At 34.6% G+C, this 26,537-nt stretch overlaps 1 protein-coding gene across 1 annotated transcript; it reads right to left on the bottom strand.

Annotated features, from left to right (window-relative positions):
* Positions 1-12,712: 12,712 nt before the first annotated feature.
* LOC143635273 (uncharacterized) lies at positions 12,713-25,906 on the bottom strand. The gene is made up of 5 exons (XM_077103147.1): positions 25,736-25,906; positions 14,379-14,591; positions 14,073-14,222; positions 13,369-13,541; positions 12,713-13,304 (listed from the first exon to the last, which is right to left on the bottom strand). The coding sequence occupies exons 1-5, from the start codon at positions 25,904-25,906 to the stop codon at positions 12,713-12,715; spliced, it is 1,299 nt and encodes a 432-aa protein (XP_076959262.1).
* Positions 25,907-26,537: the final 631 nt, after the last annotated feature.

Raw genomic sequence — 26,537 nt, 5'->3', positions numbered from 1 at the left:
CTTGTTTATGTTCAAGTTTACATTTTTCTCACATCATAAGATCCGATTTACTATCCCACCAAGTTTCATGTAAAATCGACTTCGTTTACCAGTCCTTTCACAAATCGAACACTACTCGTTTTATCCGAAACGAACCAACAAACCTGTTTACTACCAAGTTGTTTACTTTATCAATAATCATGGTCCATTCTATCATCCTACCAATTTTCATGCAAATCCGTACGCGAAAAGTAAACCTTTTTAACAAAAACGTACATTCGAGGTTTTTGATCGAAATCACTCGAATACAACAAAACCATATCAAAATAACTCAGAATTGAGTGATTCAAGCGGTCACGGAACCGTCTCGCCCCGATCTATAAACCTATCAGCTCGTCTTCTCAGGAAAATGCCGCTACAGTCACCAAAAAAGCTGAACAGTGACCGAAAAACTCTATTTTTAGCTGTTACGGTTTTGCTGATAAAAACCGGACTTCCTGACCTCTGATAGAAGATTTGATCAGTGGAAATCTTCATTTATATGCCATGAACACTTAGTTAAAATTTAAGACCGATCCGACAGTTAGGCCTATGGACCTTAGGCCCATCTTTCCTTGTTAGTCCATATTTAATTACATCTTTAAAGCCTACTTAACCTTCCATCTTTATTAATTTATTATTTCGTCCACTAACTCAAGTAAACTTTTCCATCCTATTTAAATAATATACTAAATATCATTTTCAGAAAATTTGGGATGTTACATCGAACGGTTTGCAAGAGGGTTGATTGGTTGGATCAGGATTGGCAAACTTGAGCTTGTGGGTGCGTATGAATGATCTTGCTTGGCGAGAGGAGATTGAAGGATGTGGGACTGATAGGTTTCGACTTGATGTGTAACCATCGTTTGAACTTGATTAGTTTGGAAAATCTAAGGGCACATATCGCAGGGAGGATTAGGATCTCCTGAATGGTAGCAAGCACGGGTATTAGGGGCATCAGGTTGAGCACGAGGAGTAGCTGTTGCGGGACAATTTGTGCATTTGGCGGTGTAGGGAAAGTATATGCAAGGATGATCGAAGCGATTACATTGGGTGCAAAAACGACATGAGGATTGAGTCGAATGATGAATGTTACTAGTGGGGCATAACGAGTGAATACCGATGGAGAGTTTCTTGCTCGGGATACTTTGATTTTGTCGACGTTGATGGTTTATTTGATTAATAACATAGTTTCTATGATTAGACTTGCGCTTTTTGTCGTTGTTGTTGTCGCGAGGATGAGTATGGGTAAATGAATTAAAATTTCAATCAAGGAAGTTAATGAACAATTTTGAATTGGTTGTATTAATGTTTTGAATTTGAGTTTATATTTTAGAGGTTGCAGCAGTTAACTCCTTGGCTATACACGCGGTGGTCATGAGAACTAAGCGATTGATGTCGAGGATAGCGGTGGTTTCTTAGGTGGGACATTCTATGAGGACCAAAAATAAAGATTTACAAGATGAAAGATAAGTTGGGGAAATCATTTAGATAATAAAAGTTTAACTGTTTTATAATAACTTTGCTTTTCATAAATGAGGGATTCACGTCGTATCATGAGGAATAAAGATAAAAGTTTATAAGGTAAGGGGTACATGGCGTAAATATTTATTAGATGATGTAGTCAATATGATTAATGCGTGATGACTACATGAGGAAATTAGGTCGGTTTAAAAGTTAAAATTTTTGTTGATTAAGTTAACTTTACCATAAACTAACGAAATATATATGTGGATGTTGCCTCCCATGAGCTTTCCATAGAAATTTGAATGGCCCAACAAAACTAGAAAGCGAAAGTGATGGAGTTGGACGGCCTATGAGCGTGACATGGCATTTAACTGTCCCAACTAAATAACGATTTAAAAAAGTGAGTTGGACGGCCCGAGAACGTCACATGCCATTATAAATGTCCCAACTAATTAAAGAATTATCAATACAATAGAGTTTATCGGCCCATGAGCATTACATGTCGTTTTAACCGACCAAACTAAATAACGAATAAACGAGAAAAAAAATATGAGTAGTTGGAGCATCCTGTGAACCACCACGTATGATGAACTCCAACAAAAATAACATTCGAAACAAGATGAGGAATAGATAGTAGGAATGCCCATGGATACCATGTATTTTTCACCCAACTAACCAATTAAATAACAAAACACAATTAATCGGAAATTACCGAATTTAGCCACAAACCACCGTGAATTCGGTTTAAAATCAACCTAAGGTGTCAGTCGTATGACAGCTGTGTTCCTCTTTGGCCTAGAGGAACCTGTCATACTACCTAGCCTTAAGATGAAGGAGTAAAAACAAAAGTAGGGAATTCTTAAGGAATTCCCCAAAAATAAAAGGCAATATACTTTGATTTAAAATATTTAAGAAATTTTTTGAAAGTTGAGGCATAGCCTCGGTGCACGATAATATAATAATAAACAATTAATTAATTATCTAAGAAAGCTGTAAACAATTAATTTGAACACGTAAGGTAGACATATAAGCACGTATGGGGCTCCTAATCATGTTACTAAGGTACCACTAAGGACCTATCTTAAACCTTCTACTCTGAGACTAATCTGTCACACCCCAACCTAAGACGAAAATGCCGAGACGTGAGCTGATTGCTCACAGCTCTCAAGGTACTATCATGCAGTAATAAAGGTGACTATATCTATTAAATTTAATTAAATATTCAAATAATCAAATAATACAACTCATTAAACATACAAAAAATACAAATTTAAATCTTAATTATATCTCTTCTAACTTAATTTTTCACTAAATCTTCACCAAATCTTGCAACTAGTTCACACAATAACCTGCATATGCGTATAAAATAGAAAGGTTTGTCAACAACACATGTTGAGTGAGTATAACACCAATTTAAGACACTACAATAATATTATATAATAAATAAAGAAAGATGCAAACTTTTCCTGTGAGATAAGCAGTAAAGCCATGGCACATACGAAGTCAATCAAACCATACAGGGCTCAACCAATTTCATATAAGTGGACATTGGTTACCAAGCAATGACTAAACCGTTGCCATAAAAATGGACATTGGTTGCAGAAGATAGCCGTATGATCATACTATAAATGAGGAACTTCATCAAAATGCGTTCAAATAAAGCAAGTAAGAAAATAGCAAGTTAGGCATAAACTGATATACACACAAGGATTAACAGTTGCGGTTTTGAATACTAGATAATAGATAAATACTGTAAATACTCATATGTCCCCAAAAGATTTAAAATAAGTAAAAAGGGGAGTAAGATACTCACCTAATCAAATAATCAAAGCAGGAATGAATACGACAAAGAAGCGATAATCACACTCTTGAGAAATTATTGAAGAGAATCCTAATTACAACAATTACGGAAATAAATATGGATGGAATAATGAAGCTAAAACTAGATAGATGTTCGGGATTTGATATCGAGTGTTCTTTTGGAAATTAAATATGACTTAGACTTATTATCAATTTTATTGCTTTTATTTAACAATGGTTTATCATAAATAATATTATTTTATTTTTACAAAATTACATGAAAACACTTAAGTAAATATTTATAGATCTTTGGATAAATTATATAAAGAGGTTCTTTTTTAAATGTTTATTTTAAAATAAAAATTCGTTTTAATATATTTATATATCATATTATTGTTAATAATAAATAATAGATAAAAAATAATAATATTTATATAAAATATAATCTTTTATAAAATACTTACAACCATATTTTAAATTGTTAATTTAATGATAAATTTTAATATATATATATATATATATATATATATATATAGGGAGAGGATCATGAGAGAACTCCTTTTTATAGAGAGAACTAGAGAACTAATAATGAAATTTTTTAATTTAATTAAAAAAATATTTTTAATTTTTTTTTCTTCCATCCTTCTTATATGTTGTTATTCTTCACCACAAAAAAAATATAAAAATGAAAAAAAATAAGTAAATAATAAAAAAAATTAACGAGTAATGCATATATACAATACACCGACTTTTTTTATAATGCATAGTGCAATAGTTTGAATTTTAATATTTTAAATAGTGTTGAATAGCATATATATAGTTGTTTGTATTGTATATTTGCAATAATGTTATATTATATACAAAAATTAAAAAAAAATCGATATAGTGCATATGTGCATTAGTGTTGTATTACATATATGCGATAATGTGTTTTGCATACAATTATTAGTGTTGTATTTACATATATTCAATAGTTTGTATTGGATAATGCAATTGTGTTGTATTATATGCAATAAAACAATATTGTATATATGGAATAGGTATTAGTGCACATATGCACTACAGTACTACACCGACAAGTTTTTTTTTTAGGAACAATATCATCTTATTAGAAGGATGAAAGAAAAAGAAATCAAAAAGTATTTTTTTTTAAATAGGTAAAAATAATTTTTTACTAGTTCTCTTGTTCTCTCTTTAAAAGGAGTTTTATCTAGATCCCACCCATATATATATATATATATATATTAAATTAAAATCCTTTTTAAATATTTAGTACTAACACCTTTACTAAATTTTAATAACTATTATAAACATATATATATATATACACACACACGGCTTTAACTAAGGTTCGGAAAAGTGGCTATTTAAAAAGTCGGTTTTAATAAAATACTGATTATTTATTAATTTATGATATTTATAATATGTATTAATGACTTAATATATATATATATATATATATATATATATGTTATTAATATAAAGCCTGTTAATAAAACACCCAAGACGGCTGGGGCAAGACTCGAACATGTGCCCCAGCCCGTCTAACCAATACGGTTTGATCTCAGTTAACCTGAGATCTGCGTTGTCTATAATTAACTCCTAATACAGATCTAGTTCATCATTGCCATTGATCTATAGTTAATGCGTTATATATGTCTATATGTATTAGTTGTATGTATGTAAATACTATCTGTATGAAGATTGATAGAGAGATAGGGTAGAGGTTCGTTAATTTAACTCTCAAAACTTATATTAAACAGTGACAGAGGTCACTATATATAGAAGATAGACCTAGTTCGTTAACATTCCCTAACGAACTAGGGTCTACTTCGTTATATACACATAATTAAAATAATCTTAACGAATCACCCTCTGATTCGTTAAACATCCTTAACGAATCAGGAGGGAAATAACTTATATCTCGTTCGCTAAACATCCTTAGCGAACTAGACTATTACATTAACGAACTACACAATAACATAATTGTTTATTACATAAATCAAAACGACAAATACATTAATGATAAATACAAAGACTCGAGACGCAAAACCGTGTACTAACAAATACACGCCCACACCCTAGCTGTAAGGCCCCAGTCCCGGTGCCCTACCTTGTTGTTGGATTTACTCATAAACACAGTTTTACATATCAGAGTGAATTAAAACTTTTCGCGGAATATAAAAACATCAAACATTCATTTCAAAATATTAAAATCATAACTTAAACTTCAAATTATCTTAACATAAAACATCATAACTTGTCTTCATTAGATGCCAAATAGGTCAGTCCATGCCATGTGCCCCCCCCTTCTCAAGCCAACTCCTTCATCGTATTTGCCTGCGTGCATACTAAAAGTCAGCTACGCTGAGTTAGTTCTAGTAATCAGGCAACATACATTACATTCACATAAATACTTATACATATCCGAAGACACATATTAATTTGTTAATATGCTTATACTTCATTCATACATACATACATACACATACATTCATACTTTATACTTACATACTTTCTTGTTTTAGCTTACTTATACATACATATTTATCTCTACGTTTTAAAGAGACTTTCGCCCTATAAGCTCGCACATATTATAAGGGTTTGTTCCCTACATTCGCATATATTTTATTAGGTTCTGTTCCCTACATTCGCAGATATTATTAGGGTCTGTTCCATACATTCTCAGATATTATTAGGGTTTGTACCCTACATTCACAGATATTATTAGGGTGTGTTCCCTACATTCGCAGATATTATTAGGGTCTGTTCCCTACATTCGCATATATTATTAAGGTATGCCCCCTACATTCACATATATTATTAGGGTATGTTCCATACATTCGCAGATATTATTAGGGTCTGTTCCTACATTAGTACATCCATACCTTCATACTATCATACATACGACTTCATACATACCCTGCTTTATCATTCATACATACTTTATAAACAATTAAGCATTCTATCGATTACCTTCCTTGGCGATGCATGCAATATCCGAAGATCGTTCACGTACCGACAAGCATTCATTCATAACATCGATAACTATCGCACATATCATATATGGCATACACTTACCACTTAAGGTAAGTGTATTAACTATTCACATTGAGTATGCACACAACCCCGAAAACATAACAAGAAAAAGGGGCTAGAAACTCAGATGGGCCTGCTTCTTTTAGAATTGATTGTAACACATTTCTTCAGTTAGGCACGGATAACTATGTATCGATTAACAAGCATCACATAACTACTCCTAATTATATTATACTTCCCGTTTTATAAACGTTACCCTTCCTTATTAATTAATTACTTATCTTCATATATCATATAAGTCCATATCTATCGTTTACGTACGTATACGCTATTTATCTATCGTTTATTTGGAAAATCATTTAACGTGTAAGTTCTTATTGGTGTGTAAATCATCCAACGTATAAGTCGTCTAGCGCGTACGTTTTACATATACGTTTTATATATACATATACGTGCATACATATACGCCCACATACATATTCGTCCATACATACATATACGTTTATATATATACACAGTACATGCATACATATATGTTTATATACATACACGCTACATATATACATATACGTTTATATACATAAACGGTGCATGCATACATATATGCTACATATATACATATACGTTTATATACATACACTGTGTATGCATACATATACGTTTATATACATACACACTACATACATACATGTTACATACATATACGTGGTATACACATACATATACGGTTTCCCCATACATACACGCTGCATACATACACGTTACATACATATATGTTATATACATACTTATACGATCTCTTCTACTTATGCGTTGCTTAGACTTATACGGCGTATATACTTATACGCATACATACTTATACGGATACACACACTTATACGCTAACATCATATGCGTCCAAACATATGTGCTCGTATAACCTGTTTCGTTCCAAACACTTGTTTATGTTCAAGTTTACATTTTTATCACATAATAAGGTCCCCACCAAGTTTCATGTAAAACCGACTTCGTTTACCCGTCCTTTTCACAAACCGAACACTACTCGTTTTACCTAAAACGAACCAACTAACCCTTTTACTATCAAGTTCATTACTTTATCCATATCATGGTCCATCTATCATCCTACCAATTTTCATGCAAACCCGTACACGAAAAGTAAACTTTTTTAACATAAAAAATACCTTTGAGGATTATGTTCGAAATCAATCGAATAGACCAAAACCATATCAAACGAACTCGGAATTGAGTGATTCAAGCGACCACGGAACCGTCTTGCCCCAATCTACAAACTCATCATCTTGCCTTTGCCGGAAAACGCCGCTACAGTCGCCAGAAAAGCTAAACAGTGGCCGGAATCTTCATTTTTGAGATGCTACGGTTTTGTTGATAAAACCGAACTTCCCGACCTCTGATCGAAGATCTGATCGGTGGAAATCTTCATTTATATGCTATGAACACTCAGTTAAAATTGAGAATGATCCGATGGTTAGATCTCCGGCAATCGTGGTGTCTTTGTGTGCTATTTCTCAAAAACGGGAATTTGAGAAGTGTGTATTTTTGAAGGTGTAGGCTATGGTGTAGAGATGGATGGAAATGGAAAGGATTAGGGTTTAAGGGGTACTTATACTCCCTTAAGACCATGGACCTTTGGCCCATCTTTCCTTTTTTAGTCTTTATTTAATTACATCTTTAAAGCCTACTTAACCTTCCATCTTTATTATTTTATTATTTCCTCTACTAATTCAAGTAAACTTTTCCATCATAAACAAATAATATATTAAATATCATTTTTAGAAATTTCGGGATGTTACACTAGCCAATTGCTCTAGGGTGTTAGTTGGTTTAAAGATGTAAACTCATATTTATAACTAGTCAAAGAAAAAATCAGTTCATCAACAAACCCTAACGACATCAATCGGTTAAACCGATTGATGTTCGTTCAATTAAAGTTAGGGTTAACGGTTCTGACATCAAAAAGAAACGAACCATATAACTAATTACCTTATACGTTGATTAAATGATGGTCAATAAGGGTATGATACGGCCAACTGCGAGAGATGATGAACGAGCCTATAACAACTATTATGATCCAATTAAATAGAGGGTTAAGGACGACTAGGGTTAGAGGATCATGTCTGGAAGCTTAATTGAATTTATATGAATGTTTGAATGTATAACGAATTAGGTTTAGGGTCGGCTACGTTAATTAGGAATCAAGAATCGTTTATAATCGAATTAACATAATTAAACTGTCGATTTGGCCGAATTCAGCAAGTATAACACATCCTTTGATCCAATTTCTTAATTAGATACGAGAATTAAGGTCCAAGATACAAAATTGAAATCGGGTATTGCGAATAGGGTTTGGATTTGGGTCGGATCATGGGCATCCGGATTTTTTGATGGGTTATAATATGTAATCTACCCTTTTAAACCCTGGAGTATAAAGGTGGAAACAAATAGGGGTAAAAGTTTAAGTTTGGGTCGTTTTTGTCAAAACATGACAGTTTTAAATATATATAATAATATTATAGAAATAAATTATCTCGATAAAAGCGATAAAGTTTCCCGAACATCGAATGGGTCGGGCATTAATTTAAGAAATCTGAGTTGCTACACAAAGGCATAGCGAAAAATAACCCTAATCAGAACACTAACGGAAATAACCTTTTGAAATTAAATACAATAATAATATATATCATAAAACCTTAAAAAAATTAATGAAAAAACCTAGTTAATAAAAAACTATGAATCTTTTATAGTTTACAAAGGCCGATCTTAAATATAGAACAAAAGCCAATAAATTTTAGGTATACATATAGATTAGGGCAATAATACAACTTACTTATTGAATTCGATTTGTAGTTAGCATAATAAGAAAAAGACGACTGCAAAAAAAAAAGGATTCAAAATTAGTGCACATTAATGTGTTTCTGAAGCGATGAAATCGCACCATGGCATCGTTGATTGAAAGATAAGGTTTTTGAAATTGTGAAAATAGAGAAAGACTTTCAATCCACTATGGCATTCGCTCAGTCTTATCCTTGTTTCAATCCACACCAGCGATAAGGTGAGTGTGATCAAGGTCTCACTGGCAGTAGAAAGGAAAATGTTAAGATGAGTTGTTATTACCCGTGGGCTATCCGAGTTTCATTAGAAGCCCCATACCCGTCAAAGCGTTTCAAATGCATAAAACGATTCCATTTACAAATGAAACAATCTGGTGGCTTGAGAGGGGGTAGAGAATGACCAGAGCGCGACACGTAGGATATTAAAGGTTTCGTTCATATTACGGGGCTATTTTATATTGCTTGTTTCTAATATATGTATATATATAGGCAAAAGATCCAATACAATAATACCTTAACGTACAATAGGTACGCGAATCCCTTTTTTCACAAATCGATCCACGAAATCACATCCCAACATTTCGGAATCGTCAATACATATCCAGTTAATCTTTGGTTCACCGAAAAACACAGTTTTAGACTGTTAATCGATCAATTTATAATTTTTTTAGGTTTTTGGCTAAGCGTTTTAGTTTTTGGTTGAGAGTTTTCTAGCGTTTTAATATTTTGCCTTTGTTTTTGCCTTAGAGAGTCTCGCGTACCTATCGTACGTTAAGGCATTATTGTACAGTATCTCGACCATATATATATATATATTATAGGGTTAGTTTCATTTAAGAACTCTAAAAAAGTTAAGAACTCTTAGGAACCCTTAAAAAACAAACTATTTTTATTTTTTTTATATATTAACATTATTTAAGAGTAGTTTTATCATAGTTTATATAAAAAAAATTGATTACATATATTAATCACAAGTTTACATATATGTAAAATTTATGCACTAACAAATTTGCATAGGTGTAAAACAAAACATAGATATGTATAAAAACTAATTTTCAAAATTGAAATCGTAGATATAGATATAGAAAATGATAAAACTACTCTTAAAGAACGTTAACATACAATTTTTTTATAAAAAACGTTAGTTTTCAATGGTTCCTTCAAGTTCTTAAATAATTTAACAGTTCTGTAATGATACTCATCCTATATATATACACACTATATTACAATACATATAGGAAGGACGATATGGTAATTTTACCAAATCTCTTAAAAATAAGAGTTTTACAAGTATTATTGCACATGGTGCAAATCCTAAAGCTTTGTAACCCACACCTAGCCACTTCAAACGCGCGGATCTACCATTTTAAAATTCAAACAAAACCCTAAACAGTTTCAAGCATCTCAGCTGTCATTCTCACAATCACCATATTTTTCTTACCACGCCACATACCTCCGTCAACCCATTACTTCTCCTTCTAGCTTGTTTGAGCGGGGCTGAAGTTTGTTTGTTGTACATATTTGAACTAAAAAACTGGGGTTTGTGGAACCTTCGTTTATTTAGGTATCTGCTTCTCAAGCCTTTTGATTTCTATTCCAACTATGTTGTAGAACAAGTCTTATTTTGTACATAAATTCATATGTTTCATTTTTTAATTGTGTGTAATTGCTTTTTGTTTAGGTCATCGTTCTTTCGTTTTGATTGTTCGATACAAACCCTTTAGAGTATGAATTCTTTTCTTTTAGATTCAATTTGTTTATTTTGAAAGTTCACATTTTATAAACAACATCAATCTCAAGTGTTTTTTTAATCATATTTCACTTGTTAGGTTTTATTGAGCACTACTTTTGTTATGAGTAGTTTCAGACTGAAAGTTTTAATTTCAAAAATTTATTTTGATTTTTAGTTTTAATGGTCTTCAATCATATTATGAACATTACACAGATTTTAGGAAGTATTGATTTTCATTTTTATCTTTTATGGATTTTACAAGTACAAAGAGCCGTGGAATTGGTGTGGTTCCATAACTAAAAAGAGAAATGTGCTATCACAGATCCATGAAACACCCTAAATTTCTTTTATATATATATTCATATATAATACTTTTACAAAATACACATCAGAGTAGGTTTCAATTTACATCCAAAACATGTCACTCGCAGTGACGTTTTATTTTATAAAAATAAATATTATACAAGAAAACATATATGTTTAAAACAAACTTTATTATACAAACTATTAAACATGAGAGTACAGTTCCCTTGTCAGTCCAATCCCGTCCATGAAGCTTTAACCATCTATGGGTGCTTTTCCTGAAAAAATTTTAAAACATATTTTTATTAGCTTTCGCTAAGTAAGTACACCATTTTATAAAAATATAGTTTTATTTTCATTTGAAATTTAACACCAAAATTTCTTGGGATTTCAACACTCGAAATCCTTATATTCACTCCACGTTATTCATTAGGAATTTAACACCCGAATTTCTTGGAATTTCAACACCCGAAATCCTTATTTTTACTCCTAATTATTCTCTGGGAATTCAAAACCCGAATTCCTTATGAGCTCATTTTTAACCCATGAGGGTTATTAACTCCCCCTTTATATTTGGGGTTCAACACCCGAATCCCTTAAGATTTCAACTCTCGAAATCTTTTTATATATAGTATTAAAATTTTGGAGTTTTAATTACTGAAACCCTCGGGACTCGTAACCCATATTTTTATTAGAGTCATACCACCATATTTATTTTAAAACTATAGCCTCTTTTTAAGCCACACATTAATTCACATACTTGGACCCACAATCATTTCTCAAATAATCATATATATGTATATCAAAATAAACATATATGAAACGTTTATAAAAATAACATGATTATGGTCTGTATACTTACCTTATAGTGTTAGTGGCTCAAAGTGTACATTATAGTTAATTATTATGGTCTAGTTGTCTTCAAAATACACCTGGGAATCTATTCGCATAACTCTGGCTTCACCATTTCCTTTCTTTTTATCAACTACTCACAGATTTCTTTTGTGTGAAAATATTTTCTATATATTTTCAAGTCTCATAAAAATATGAGACATGTATTTATAGTACATCTATTAGTGACTTATCTCCTGGATTCCTTCTTGATGTAGATTTCCAATTTAATATTATACTATACATAATATGGATATACATGAAATCCAAATCAAAGACTTACTCGTTAAGATTTTCTACAAGCTTATCTTCCTATTTAATATTTGCTTTATCAATTTAAATGAAATTAGATACCATCAAACATTTGTTTTAACGCCTCATATCCCAACGGGCCATTTAAAGTGTTACTTACTCGTCTACTAATATTTGAATATAAATTTCAAATATTTTATTTTTATCCACAAAATAGGATGTTACAAATCTCTCCCCCTTAAATAGGTTTCGTCCCCGAAACCTGCTCATACTTAAATAAGTCAGGGTAATACTTTCTCATTTCCTCTTTAGCTTCCCGCGTGGTATCTGAACCTCGCCGATGTTTCCACTGTACTTTTACTTAACTTATATTTTTATTTCTCAGTTGCTTAACTTTATGATCAAGATTCGCTACCGGCTTTTCTATATAGTAAAGCTTATCCTCCACTTCAATGTCATTTAATGGCACATATGACGTTTCATCGGCCAAACATTTTTGTAAATATGACACATGAAATGTGTTATGGATTTCGTTTAATTCTTCCGGTAAATCAAGTCGATAGGCCACTTGCCCCACACGAGCAATTATCTTAAACGGACCAATGAATCGTGGACTTAGCTTACCACGTTTACGAGAACGAATCACTCCTTTCCATGGAGAGACTTTTAACATAACATAGTCTCCTACTTGAAATTCAATTGTGCATCTCCGTTTATCAGCATACGACTTTTGTCGATTCTGAGCCGCTTTTAAATGTGCTCTGATTTGATCAATATTTTCGTTCGTTGCGTTTACCACTTCTTTGTTTGCGATTTCTCTTTGACCAACTTCTCCCCAACATACTGGAGTGCGACATTTTCTACCATAAAGCATATCAAATGGGGGCATTCCAATGCTTGAGTGGTAACTATTATTATAAGAGAACTCTGCTAGGGGCAAATACTTGTCCCAACTACCACCAAAATCAATAATACAAGCACGAAGCATATCCTCAAGAGTTTGAATTGTTCTTTCACTTTGTACGTCGGTCTAAGGATGATATGTCATATTGATTAATAACTAGTGCCCATTTCTTCCTGAAATTTTCTCCAAAATCTTGAGGTAAAACGTGTGTCTCTATCTGATACGGTAGATACTGGCACTCCGTGTCTTGACACAACCTCATTAATATATACTTCCGCCATTCGTTCTGAAGTATATTTTTCATGAATGGGTATAAAGTGTGCACTTTTTGTCAAACGATCGACAACTACCCATATCGTATGATGTCCTTTTGCTGTTTTTGGAAGTTTCGTTATTAAATCAATTGTAATGTGTTCCCACTTCCATAATGGAATCTCTAGAGGTTGCATCTTTCCATATGGTTTCTGGTGTTCAGCCTTAAACAAGTCAAACACCTTTCCACATATTTAACAATATCTCTTTTCATACCAGGCCACCAATAATTTTTCTTCAAGTCATTGTACATTTTGATAGCACCTGGATGAATTGAATACCTTGATTTATGTGCCTCATCCAGAATGATCGTTTTAATTGAACAAGAACTAGGAATCCAAATACGTCCAAAACGAATCTTAACTCCTTTGTCATTTTCTTACAAATTTCAAACTTGACCAACAATTCTTTCGCGTTTTAAATTTTCTTCTTTTAGTGCTTCCTTTTGCGCAGTTTTAATTTGGTCAAATAAGTCCGAATTTACAATCAGTTTATATGATTGTACCTTAATCGGAGAATAATTCTCTTTTCGACTCAGGGCATCAGCCACAATGTTGGCTTTACCTGGGTGGTAGAGTATTTCACAGTCATAATCTTTGACTAATTCCAACCACCGACGTTCTCTCATGTTCAACTCTTTTTGATCAAAGAAATACTTCAGACTTTTATGATCAGTTTAGATAGTGCATTTTGTTCCATATAAATAGTGCGTCTAGATCTTTAGCGCAAATACTACTGCTGCTAATTCGAGATCATGGGTCGTGTAGTTTGCTTCATGTGACTTAAATTGCCGTGAGGCATATGCTATTACCTTTCCTCTTTGCATAAGAACACAACCTAATCCAACACGTGAGGCGTCGGAATATACTACAAAGTCTTCTGTTCCTTTTGGTAAAGCTAGTATCGGAGCTCTAGTTAGCTTTTCTTTCAAGATTTGAAACGCCTTTTCGTGTTCAGAGTTCCATTCAAATTTTGAATTCTTTTGAGTTAGCTTTGTTAACGAGGAGGCTATTTTCGAAAAATCCTGAATGAAACGCCGATAATAACCGGCTAAACCAAGAAAACTTCTGACTTCAGTTGGGGTCTTTGGAGGAGACCATTGCATAATAGACTCTATTTTAGCGGGATCCACTAAGATACCCTCCGCGTTCACAACGTGACCCAAGAATTGAACTTCTCTAAGCCAGAATGCACACTTAGAAAACTTTGCATTTAGCTTTTCTTTTCTTAAGGTATTAAGAACCTCGCGAAGATGTTGAGCATGTTCTTTTTTGGTTCAAGAATAGATGAGAATGTCATCGATGAACACGATAACGGAACGATCAAGCATTGGCTTACATACTCGATTCATAAGATTCATGAAAACTGTTGGGGCATTCGTTAAGCTGTTGGAACCCAGATAGTATCAATCTAATAACAATAACAGATCTCAAATCTGTGAATAATCGATCAATACCTTAACTATAGATCTAGCTCATACTTACCTTAGATTAAGTGTTATATATGTGTATGTATTATCAGTATAATGTTATAATGTTAGGATGAAGAATTGAGAGAGAATCTGGACAGGGGTTCGCTAATTAACTCAAAACCTAAATTAAACGTGAACAGTGTTCACTATATATAGAAGATAGGTCTGGTTCGCTAACATCCCCTAGCAAACCAGACGCTACTTCGTTACATACATAAATCAGACGAAGCACCCCCTGATTCGTTAACATTTCCTAAAGAATCAGGAGAGAATAAGCTTAAGTCTTAGTTCGCTAACATCCCCTAGCGAACTAGACCTTACATATAACGGACTAGACAATAATTAACCTAATTATTACATTAAATATAAAACAAATACGTTAACGATAATTACAAAGACTCAAGACGCAAAACCGTGCACTAACAGACACCCCTTCGTCTTGAGCTCTTTGTCTTTAAATTACTTGAAGCGCTTGGACTGCCAATCTCTGCAACTATGAATTCCATGTTCATGACACACACGCACAACGCGTTGGAATTGCATAGCCAGGTCGTAGTCTTCATTGCGCTCGATCAGAATCTGTTTCCTGTGTAGCACGTCATTGTCGGTTTCTAAGAAATTAACCAACCATATCGGGTCGATTATTTTGATAAGTTCAGTCTTCAGACCTTTGCCAAGTACAATGACGGCCTCGCTAGTACGATTGTCATAGTACCAGCGGTTGAATGCGAGATGCATCTGTTGGGGCATCGTCTTCACAGGAACCCGCTTCATCGTCTTTGGCGGCTTTACCTTAAGGAAAAGTTTCCTCCAGCCAGTCCTTGGATCAATCTTATCAATGCGTTTGCGTCTCGGGACCTGAGGCTTGAAGAACTTGAAGCCATGATTGACCTCGAACAGTAAGTGTTGATGAAACCACTGAGCTGTCCGGTAACCCCCACGATTGATAAATGGACGTCTCGCAAGCATACGAACATCCCAACGCGGTAAAGTAAGTACATCCTTCATCGATTCGTAGTACTGGATCCCCTTCTCCCACTTAATTATACATACTTTAAGCTCAGGATCATAAAGTCATGAGATAATATCACCATGTATTGAAGGAGGTCATTTGGTTTCCTTTAACCCATGCAGCAGCAGTGTCTTTCCGTTCTTGATCAACATATCGATACGCAATGATAATTTTACCCATCTTCTAGCGTGAGAACCATCTTGCAATATCATCATCAGTTATAACTTCAAGTGAATGAACTGTCCGCTTACACTTCAACACTTTTTCCAATTTGTCTTCTGCCGCTATAACCGTCTGTTCATCAAATATCGAAGCACTTTAATCAACATTAGTGTGTTGAAACAAGTCAGGATACTCCTCAGCAGTTACATCTTCCATCTCAACATCCTCATCTTCATAAATGAAATCCGTATTCATCTGAATAGACGGATCATCTTCTATACCTTCCTCATTTAACACCTCGACATCACGCTCAGTCTCTAACACGGTTAATTGTTCATCATTTAACCCAAGCAGTATGGAAATCTGCTCTCGTGCCAGAGACTTATCAACAAACTTACCCACCTGGATATCATCCTTATTCACCACACTTCTAACCACCCCCAAACCATCTAAAAATATCACAGTGTTGGCTGCAATCATCTCAATTGGCTTAGCAGCAGTTGGATCTTGATATATAATAATCTGTTTGCCCGAGTCTTTACCACCACTAGTACCAGCACCGGAAGATGAGCCGTGCGATTGTTTAGGCTCACCTCCTGCACCAGACTCATCAGGATCTTGATCATCATCTTTGAGTTTCTTTAGGGCATCTTCTTTGCAAGTTAATTGTAAGATCAACTCTTCTTGTTCTTTCATTTTCACCCCCTGAGACTCAACAATCGCTCGTAGCGCTTTAGTCTCCTTCTGACAAAATGAGATATAACTCATCATCCGTCGTTGATTCTCCATAAGACGTTCTTGATTCTGACGGTCGGCTGCCATTTGATTTTCATAAAGGTGGAGAATATTCAACAGCATCTCAGTCTGACGGTTTGGTGGCAAGTTGTATAGTGATGGATGAACAGGTTGGATTGGTCCCTGAGGCCGAGTGATTCTAATGAAAGATACATCACTGGGAGGAGGAGGACGAGGAGGAGGAGGCCTCATAGATGGTGTTGGAGGGACAATAGATAATGTAGCAGGAGGCCTTGGTATCTCAGATAACGCCATTTGAGGGATTAAACCAAGCCTCTCATGGGACACCAACGTCGTTGTCAATGTAAGCATCGGAGTGCTAGTAGTTGGCGGCACTACCGAACGTTGAGGCGTAGATTGACGTGGTGGTGGTACACCAATAATCACCCCAGCCCCAGCTGACACACGTCGTTTCTTCGATGGCTCTCCAGTTGCCACTGCTTTCCCTTTCCTCTTTCGTTCTTGTTGAGCTGCAATGGTGGCAGCTAACGCAGCATTTACTGCCTCTTGTTGCTCTTGAAAGGTAGCATTACCAGCTCCACCATCACCATCATTACCATCATCATTCCCATCATCATCGTTCCCACCTTCTACCCCTTCATGCTCAGAATCCGAGTCATCGTGGATCCAGCGTTCATTAGGAGGACATACATAATTAGGATTAATAATATGACCAATCATTCGTTTATTCTTTGGCGTCTACTTTCTATAAACCAACATCCTATGTACGGTATCAGCTTTCACGTGTTCCATAGGAAACACATCATTTACCTGAGTTTGATCAATGACTAAATTGGGAATTAAGTCTTGAATGATCAACTGTAGAAACCGAGGATACATCAAAAATTTCTTCTTTTGAAGTGTTTGTTGAACTTGTTCTTTCAGATGATCATAGACTAGCTTAGAGTAGTTATACGGCTTGTTGAGAATAAGAGCAACAAAAGCTGACTGTATACTACTTCTACATTCGTCAAATCCACCACGTCGACCACTCATACAATGAATTAAAACATGAAGAAGATACTTGTATGGTGGGCATAAACCATTCTTGTTCAACATAGACTTATCAATATTACCACCATAACGTAGACGAGTAAGCAAACCCTTGATCAACTGCTTGTCAAATTCACTCGGGTTGTCATCGTTGTCATCAAATTGAAGCACACGGCGAACCACTCCCACATCAATTGTAATAGCAGTTTGATTAATTGTGGCTCGAATATGATTTTCCGCCTCAACAAACTCAGCAGTATCCCAAAACTGCCTAATAATACTTAGAGACACTCTGGGTCGAGCAGTGATTGCATAACATATCACTGAACGTCTTAAGAATTCTAACATGTCTCCGAATACGTCAACGTCAGCAATATCTTGATCAATATACGCACAGATGTTGTGTTTCGTGTCATATGATAATAGAATAACATCCTCCTGCTGTTCTTTAGGTGGTTGTTCTTGTGGTGGTTGTTCTTGTTGCCCTTGATCGGCAACTGGTGGATCTTGATTTACTTGATCAGTCATTTTAACTGTATAAATATTTAAACGATTATAAGGAATGTGAAGATGTTATATACGTTTAGGACATATAAATATCTATTTATTTATAAATGATGTATTTAATTTCAAATGATATGTGTAATTAATTTATTTACGCGTTTAGACGGTTGATATACTTTATTTCATTTAAATATTAATTTTAAATTTAATTAAATAATTAAAAATGAATGTCATTCGTGTAGATATTACACTGATTCATTACCATCCATTAACGAATCAAGCGATTCGCTATCAGGTAAATAAGTTAACGAAAGAGACACAGCGAATCAACTATGTAAGTTTAACGAACTGAAGTCTAGTTCGTTACAAATTTGACGAATCCATATTTGATTCGTTAAGAAACCGATTCGCTGAGCTAGTTCGTGTATTTCTTTAACGAATTGGACACGAAGCATTACCGAACCTTTTTATCCCGATAAATTTAATACCTTTAAAAAAATAAAAATGTTTCACTTTTACGAAACATAAATTAAAATCATTAATAATATGTCAAGAAAGAAAGATAAAATATTTTTGGTATTTTGTGAAAAAATAAAGAATGTATTTACAAAAAAATATCCGAACATAAAAAAATAGACAATCTTTTTGTGTTTTTCAATGATTTATCAAAAGCAATACATATTTTTGTATTTTTGTTGAGTTTGAGCAGAGAATCATATTGACCAAAAATGCCCTTCCATCACAGTTTTATATTTTAACAATATTACAACTGACGTTAAGTCGGTCATTGATATTGTTGTCCACTTAAATCTTATAACAAACCTTCGAGCATTTTTGTGATATGATTTATGGTTCAATTAGCGCACAGAATATCAGAAACTATTAGCCCCTAATCTCGATTCAAGCTTAATTTGATTTTTGCCAAATCACCCCAACTTGACTTCAACCATTATAATGTTGATCAAAATTTTTGAATATCAATTGAGAAATTTTGAGCAATGCATCAAGTTTCCTTTACTGTGAGTGAGTATGCACGAGTCCATCTGTTTGCTTACATACAGTGTATCCCCTGGGGTCCGTTTCTTATTGGTATTGAGACACACGCAAGGGAGGAACAATTGTATGACTAACAGCGGATTTTGATCAAGTCGGTAATTTGGATTGTACGAAGTACAGTAGTGATCAAGTTTAATGACTTTAGGTTTGCTCTAGAAAGCGAGTAAAATATTCATGCTTATGAATACCCAGATGATTAAGCCGCATAAAGACTCACAATGTCCATAATCCTGACGCTTGTTATTTGCTTTATTATATATATATTTTTTTTGAGTGATCAACAGTTATAAGGCTTGAGTATGACCGGTTATTACATTTCTGTCATCTTCACCGAGACTTTTGCTAGAGACTAACACCTCTTTCAATTTGGCTTTTCTTTAAGTTTATATCACTTACTTTACTCTTAACAACTTGTTTAAGACCTATCAATGCACCAATGATTAAGCACTCAGTCTTTTAAGCTTATTTCTTTCTGGATTTGGGGTTAAATAATCAATGTACCATCATTTTCTCTTTTTGCTTCAAAAACTCAATTTTGAGGAGCATATAGCAAAATGATTTTAATTGCCCCGGTTAATTTAAGTTTATAAATAAATGGCTATCCTATCCATCTATAAGTAGAGAACAGGACCAAAACGTGCAAGCACGCTTCACAAACTTAAATAACTGACTAAATTTTCAGCTAAAAATAAAGTAGAAAGCTTAACGAACGCCCCAAGTACTATCCATTTGTCAGGTAAATGGTTAACCCGAAGATTTACAAGAAATTATCAGGACCAAACATATACAAGTATATGTCCTTCAAAATAGAAGCAAATGACATAATTTTCAGCGAACATCAGCAAAAATCTTTTTGGTTTTCTCTTTACAAACTTAAAAACACAATCTTTTTGTCTTTTCGGATTTTTCTTTACAAAATAAGAAAATTCACATTCTTTTTGGCTTTTTCAGAATTTATCTGTACAAACAGAAATCACAATCTTTTTGATATTTTAAAATTTTTTTCTTTTTTTTGTGTAATGTTTTTGGATTTTATCTATACAAACAAAAAGCACAGTGTTTTTGTATTTTATAGAATTCACCCCCTAAAACCTAAAAAAAATTAAAACTAGAACAAACTAGAATAAAGATAATCATCCTAACTTTAGGATCTCAGCAAGGGTCTTCAATCCATTTAAACCAAGCAACAATTTAAAACGTGTTTTATCAAACGCTTTGGTAAATAGATCGGCTTTTTGAAAATCAGTGTGCACTTTCTCAAGATCAATTAATTTATTTTCATAACAATCCCGTATAAAATGATATCGAATTTCGATATGTTTCATTTTAGAATGTTGTACGGGATTCTTGGTGATACTAATGGCAGCAGAATTATCAATCAAGATGGGAGTAGTAAGAAACTTCAAACCGTAGTCGCGAAGATGTTGTTGTATCCACAAAACCTGGGAACAGCAACTCGAGGCTGCAACATACTCATCTTCGGCGGTTGAAATGGAGACCGTTGTCTGCTTCTTACACTGCCAGGAAACAAGCAGGCTTCCTAAGAATTGACATCTCGCTGTAGTAGACTTGAAATTGATCTTGCATCCTCCATAGTCTGAATCAGAAAAAGCAGTAAGATCGAAAGTATCATCCTTGGGGTACCACAACCCGATGTCTGGATTTCCCCTCAAATAGTGAAGAATTCTCTTTACCGCAGCTAGGTGAGTCACTCGGGAACTAGCTTGGTACCTAGCATATAAACAAACAGCAAACATTATGTCGGGTCGAGAAGCAATTAAATACATTAAAGAACCAATCATAGCACGATAGAGGGTCGGATCAACGGTATCCTCCAATTCATCCGGTGATAAATTGTGGCCCACGGGAAGAGGAGTAGAAGGGATTTTTCCGGCAGTAATCTTGAATCGGCTCAAGACATCGTTCACATATTTTGTCAGATGAATGAAGATTCCCTTCGCAGACTGATGAACCTGCATCCCTAAAAAGAAATTCATCTCTCCCATCGAACTCATCTCGAACTTGGTTTGCATAGACTTCTCGAACTCCTTACACAATGTATCATTTGTAGACCCAAAGATTATGTCATCGACATAATCTGAACAAGGAGAAGATCATCACCAATATTCTTATAAAACAACGTGCAGTTGACAGTTCCACATTTGAAACCATTATCCGTCAAATGGTCGGCGGGCGTGTCATACCAAGCTCTCGGGGCTTGATGTAGACCATATAATGCCTTGTTTAAACGGTAAACACGGTCAGGATAATCAGGATCTTCAAAACCTGGAGGCTGTAGAACAAACACTTCCTCATGAAGTTCACCGTTGAGAAAAGCACTTTTAACATCCATTTGATACACTTTGATATTCTTGTAAGCAGCATATGCCAGGAAGATTCGAATAGACTCTAATCTTGCAACTGGAGCATAAACCTCAGTGTAATCAATACCCTTTTTCTGATGAAAACCTTGCACCACCAAACGTGCCTTGTTTCTCACAATTACCCCACGATCGTCTTTCTTACATTTAAATACCCACTTTGTCAGAATTGCTTTCTTGACTCTAGAAGGTTTGTCAATAAGATCCCAAACACCTAAACGTGCAAATTGCTGTAATTCTTCTTGCATGGCTTCAACCCAAGATGGATCTTGCAGAGCCACACGAGGAGTTGTAGGCTCAACTTGGGATAGAAAACAAGAGAATTTAGTTGTATTTACAATACCAGTGGAATGTAAATCGGCATAAGCACATAAAACATTATTTTCACTCGAGGAAGCAACTTGACGACGAGTTTGAACTCCCACATCTAATTCTCCAATAATGTTTTCTTGTGGATGGTAATTATGAATCCTGAGAGTAGGATTTTCAGAAACAACAACATTTTCAAATAAATTAGTGTAATGGTCACCCAACTCAGGAAATGAAACATCACTGTCAAGTTCAATAACTTGATCCACAATTGCATTATCATCAGATGAAGTAGAAGAATTATCATGATGAACAGGAGACTCATTATCAGGTTCTTCAGTTGGAGCAACCAATGGAGCTTCAACATCATTTGAACTTGCAAATCTTGGAATTTCTAAATGTTCTTCAAAATAAGCACGGACTAAATCTTCATCTGGATGATCGGTTGATGGAGTAGATGAATTGAACAAGCCATCGTAGTCAAACATCCAGTCGGGACCTTTCCCTTGTGGAGGAGTGGTGTACTTTTGACAGTCAACATGGTACCACTCTTCAACACAACCAGACGTAAAATTAAAAACCCGTTTCTTAGGAGACGCATACCCCAAGAAATACCCTTCAATGACTTTTTCTTCAAACTTACCCACATCCTTTTTCAGTATAGTACAAGGACACCCAAAAGGTTCCAAATACTTTAAGTTAGGCTTACGATTATTCAATAATTCATAACTGGTCTTCTTGAATCGTTTAACTGTTATAACACGATTGAGTGTATAACAAGCCGTATTCACCGCCTCATTCCAAAACTGAACAGGAAGCTTAGAATCAGCAAGCATAGTTCTTGCAACTTCAATCAAGGTTCTATTCTTTCTTTCAGCAACGCCATTTTGTTGAGGTACATAAGGTGCACTATATTCACGGTGAATTCCTTTTTGGAGACAAAAGAAATCCAATATAGTGTTTTTGAATTCAGTTCCATTATCACTGCGAATTCTCCTCACCTTTTGTTTGTAAAGTGATTCGATTTTAGTGATAAGATTTTGTACCAAAACAGGCATTTGATCTTTCGAACTCATAAATAAGACCCATGAGTATCTCGAATAATCATCAGTCACTACTAGGCAATACCAGTCTCCAAAAATACTCGCACGATTCACTGGACCGAACAAATCCATATGAAGTCGTTCAAGCGGAGTATCAATGGAATTCAATAACTTAGATGGATGTGGTTTCTTCTTCTGTTTGCCCTTCTTACAAGCAACACAGTGATTGGATAACTTAAAGTTCTTTAATGACACCCCCTCTACCAAATCGTTTGCCATTAGGTAGTTCATCTTTCGAACATGTATATGACCCATTCTTCGATGCCAAAGCACTGAGTTTTTCTCGGTTGCTTTCGAGACAAAACACGTTTCGATCGATGTAGATACATTAGTATTCATATTTAAGACATAAATATCATTTGATCGTGGTGATCGCATGAAAACCATGTCCTCGGGAATCACATAACCAGGTTTCAAGATCAGACACTCTTTATCTGTAAATACTGTAGTGTATTGCTTATCACAGATTTGCGACACACTCAATAAATTATGATCCACTTTATCACAATAGTTAATTTTCTCAAACATAATCTTCCCATTTGAAACATCATCTTCCTGTGTGATCATACCTCCAGAATTCCCAGCAAACGCCACATAACCCCCTTGAATATTTCTCACATTTGATAAGAGGTTGAGATTTCCAGTAATATGACGAGAACATCCACTGTCTATGATCCAGTTTTCACCAGAAATGATCTTGGATGAACCCTACACACAAAAGAAAATGATTAGTTCAATAAGGCAGCCCAGGCCTCAGTCTTTGGGCACCTTTTGGTTTTCTTGAGAAAAATTAACCTTAGTTGCATTCAATTGTTGTTCAACAACTTGAGAATAAGTTACAGGCTTCCTAGACTTTCGTCTTAAGTAAGCGGATTGAACCACATTTGAATTTTCATTCTTGCATAAGGGTGCAACAGGAATAAACTTAGGTTTAACAGACCCATGAGTTTCATTCATATGAACCACTTTTCGAGGATGTACATCAGAAAACATAATATGAGTATCATCAGCATACGACATAGGTCGTTTCAGAATCTCCTTTACCAAAGGAACTGGCTTAGAATGGTCCTTGATAAAAGGATGAAGATTCTGATAGTTCTTCTGACTACAATTCCTTACTACATGACCATGCTGACCGTAAAGAAAGCAGCTTCGCATGTCTACACGATGAGGTTGAGAGGTAGTTGGAACGAATGACGCAGAAGTTCTCACATTTTTGGTCATGCTCTTAGCAAACTCATCAGATAATTCATATTTCTTTTTCAAGTAAAAATCTAAATTTGAACAATTCGAAAAACTTTTTAATGTATATGTCCCAGTTGACTTCACAAAATTAATTTTCTTAGCTTGTTTTAAAAACTACTTTGCTTTAGTCAATGGGTCAGATGGAACTGATGTTTTAGCTTGAGCATATTGACGTTCAAGTTAATGAACCTTGGAAGTTTCATTGTGAAACGCACTCTCAATCAGTTCAGGTTTAATGATACTTATTGGATTGTCTTTCTCAGTGAACATTGTGTCCATCCCCTTTAACTTAAATACACGAGCAGATGATGGCTTAGATGTATTAGGATTTATAAAACGCAACAAATCCTCATCAGAAATTTGGGGTTTTTCTGGTTTCTTAGCCTTCACTGGTTTGACAACAACATCTTGTTTCATCTTAGTTGTGTGCGAACCATACACAGCCTCCTCAAATTCATGAGGTTCTCACAGTATGTGATTAGAACTTGGAATGTTCTTGTTCTTGTGTATAATTTCCGGTTCAAACACATCCTCAATGATAACTTTGTCAACATTTTCAACAAAAACTTTGTTGCTTTGAACATGAGGTTTCTGAGTTGAAGATTGGGGTTTAAGACCTTTGTTAGAAACAGGTTTTGATTTTTCTGAAATTGTAGGTTCTTTGGGAATAACATCTTCCTCAGTTGGAGCAAAAGGATTAATTTTATAATCATTGTGAAATGGTGGAGAAATTTCAACAAAACCTATACCTTTCTTTGAGTCCTTTTTTTTTCCAGAAACTTTGATAATTTCATTCAACAGAAAAGATGAATTTCAAAATTTACCCAATTTGTTCTTTAACTCAAGAACCTCATTCTCAAGCTCGGTTATCTTTGAACGATGTTTCAAAATTTCTTGAGACTTTTGGTCATTAATTGTCATTTTCACAGATAACTCGGCTTTAAGATCATGATTGCTTATAGTCAATGCCTCAATTTTCTCTCTCGAGTTGATTTGAGAGGTCAAGGATTGCCTATAAGTATCTTTTAAAGACACAATCTCTTTTAGCAAATTATCATTTTGAAGTTTTAATGAGTCTATCTTGGACTTATTATACTCAGAATCAACACATGATAACTTAGATTTAGAATTACTAACCTCATTTTGTTTGGCCATGCAAGCAGATGTGGTAGAATCACTGATCTTCGCCATACAAGAAAAGCTAGTTGGAAGCTTTTCACTTGAATTATCATATTCAGACTCAGTTTCAGCATCAGAAGAAACTTCACTTCCACTTATATCTTGAACGTATTCAGGAAACCCAAACATAGCTTGATTATCATTGCACAATAGTCATTGTGACCAATCACTTCCATCAGCTAACACTGCATGTGACCCGGAAGTAGACGATTTCTTTTCAGCATCATTGACCCGAGGTGTGGAGGAATTTTGATTTTGACCACGAGGACCAGTATACTCTTTCTTTGGCTTGTCACATTCTTTCGCAAAGTGCCCGAATTCTTGACGGTTATAACATTTTACCTTCAACTTGTCAAAACCCAACTTCTTATTTAGGGCAGGAAGATCTTTTCCAATTCTTTGCATAAATCTTTTTACCTTACGAACAATCATTGCCATGTTCCACTTTAAATCCATGAGCTCGAGATCATCGGGATCAATTTGATAATAATCTTCATCGGTTAAATCACTAGTTGCAATCTTGCTACTCACCAAATTCTCGTAAGAGGACATAAAGGCAGACAAAAATGCAAAGTTTTGTTCAGCCTCCTTTATGTTTACATTAGTTTGAGATGAGAACTGACTTGTAGATGATGAAGTTCCCGATCCTCCAGATGAACCAGAGATACCAGAAGATTCAGTATTCCAGCTGTGTATCACTATACATTGTAGTAGCATTCTCACTTGCAGCTTGAGTAAGGAAAGCAGTCAGTGGAGAAAT

Source organism: Bidens hawaiensis, unplaced genomic scaffold, assembly GCF_021521415.1.
Source record: "Bidens hawaiensis isolate Kalapana, Puna unplaced genomic scaffold, B.hawaiensis_p1.1 tig00007427_1, whole genome shotgun sequence".
Taxonomy (NCBI): Eukaryota; Viridiplantae; Streptophyta; class Magnoliopsida; order Asterales; family Asteraceae; genus Bidens; species Bidens hawaiensis.
Note: the sequence above shows the minus strand (reverse complement) of the source record. Positions and strands in the feature narration are given on the sequence as shown.

Bases quoted from the DNA above. Each gene is read 5' to 3' on its own strand.
- LOC143635273 (XM_077103147.1), bottom strand. From the start codon at position 25,906: ATGTTTGGGTTTCCTGAATACGTTCAAGATATAAGTGGAAGTGAAGTT. The intron at 14,223-14,378 runs GTAATAGCATAT...AAAAGTCTGAAG, and splicing joins TTCTTATGCAAAGAGGAAAG to TATTTCTTTGATCAAAAAGA. The intron at 13,542-14,072 runs GTACAATCATAT...AATATACTTCAG, and splicing joins AGAATTATTCTCCGATTAAG to AACGAATGGCGGAAGTATAT.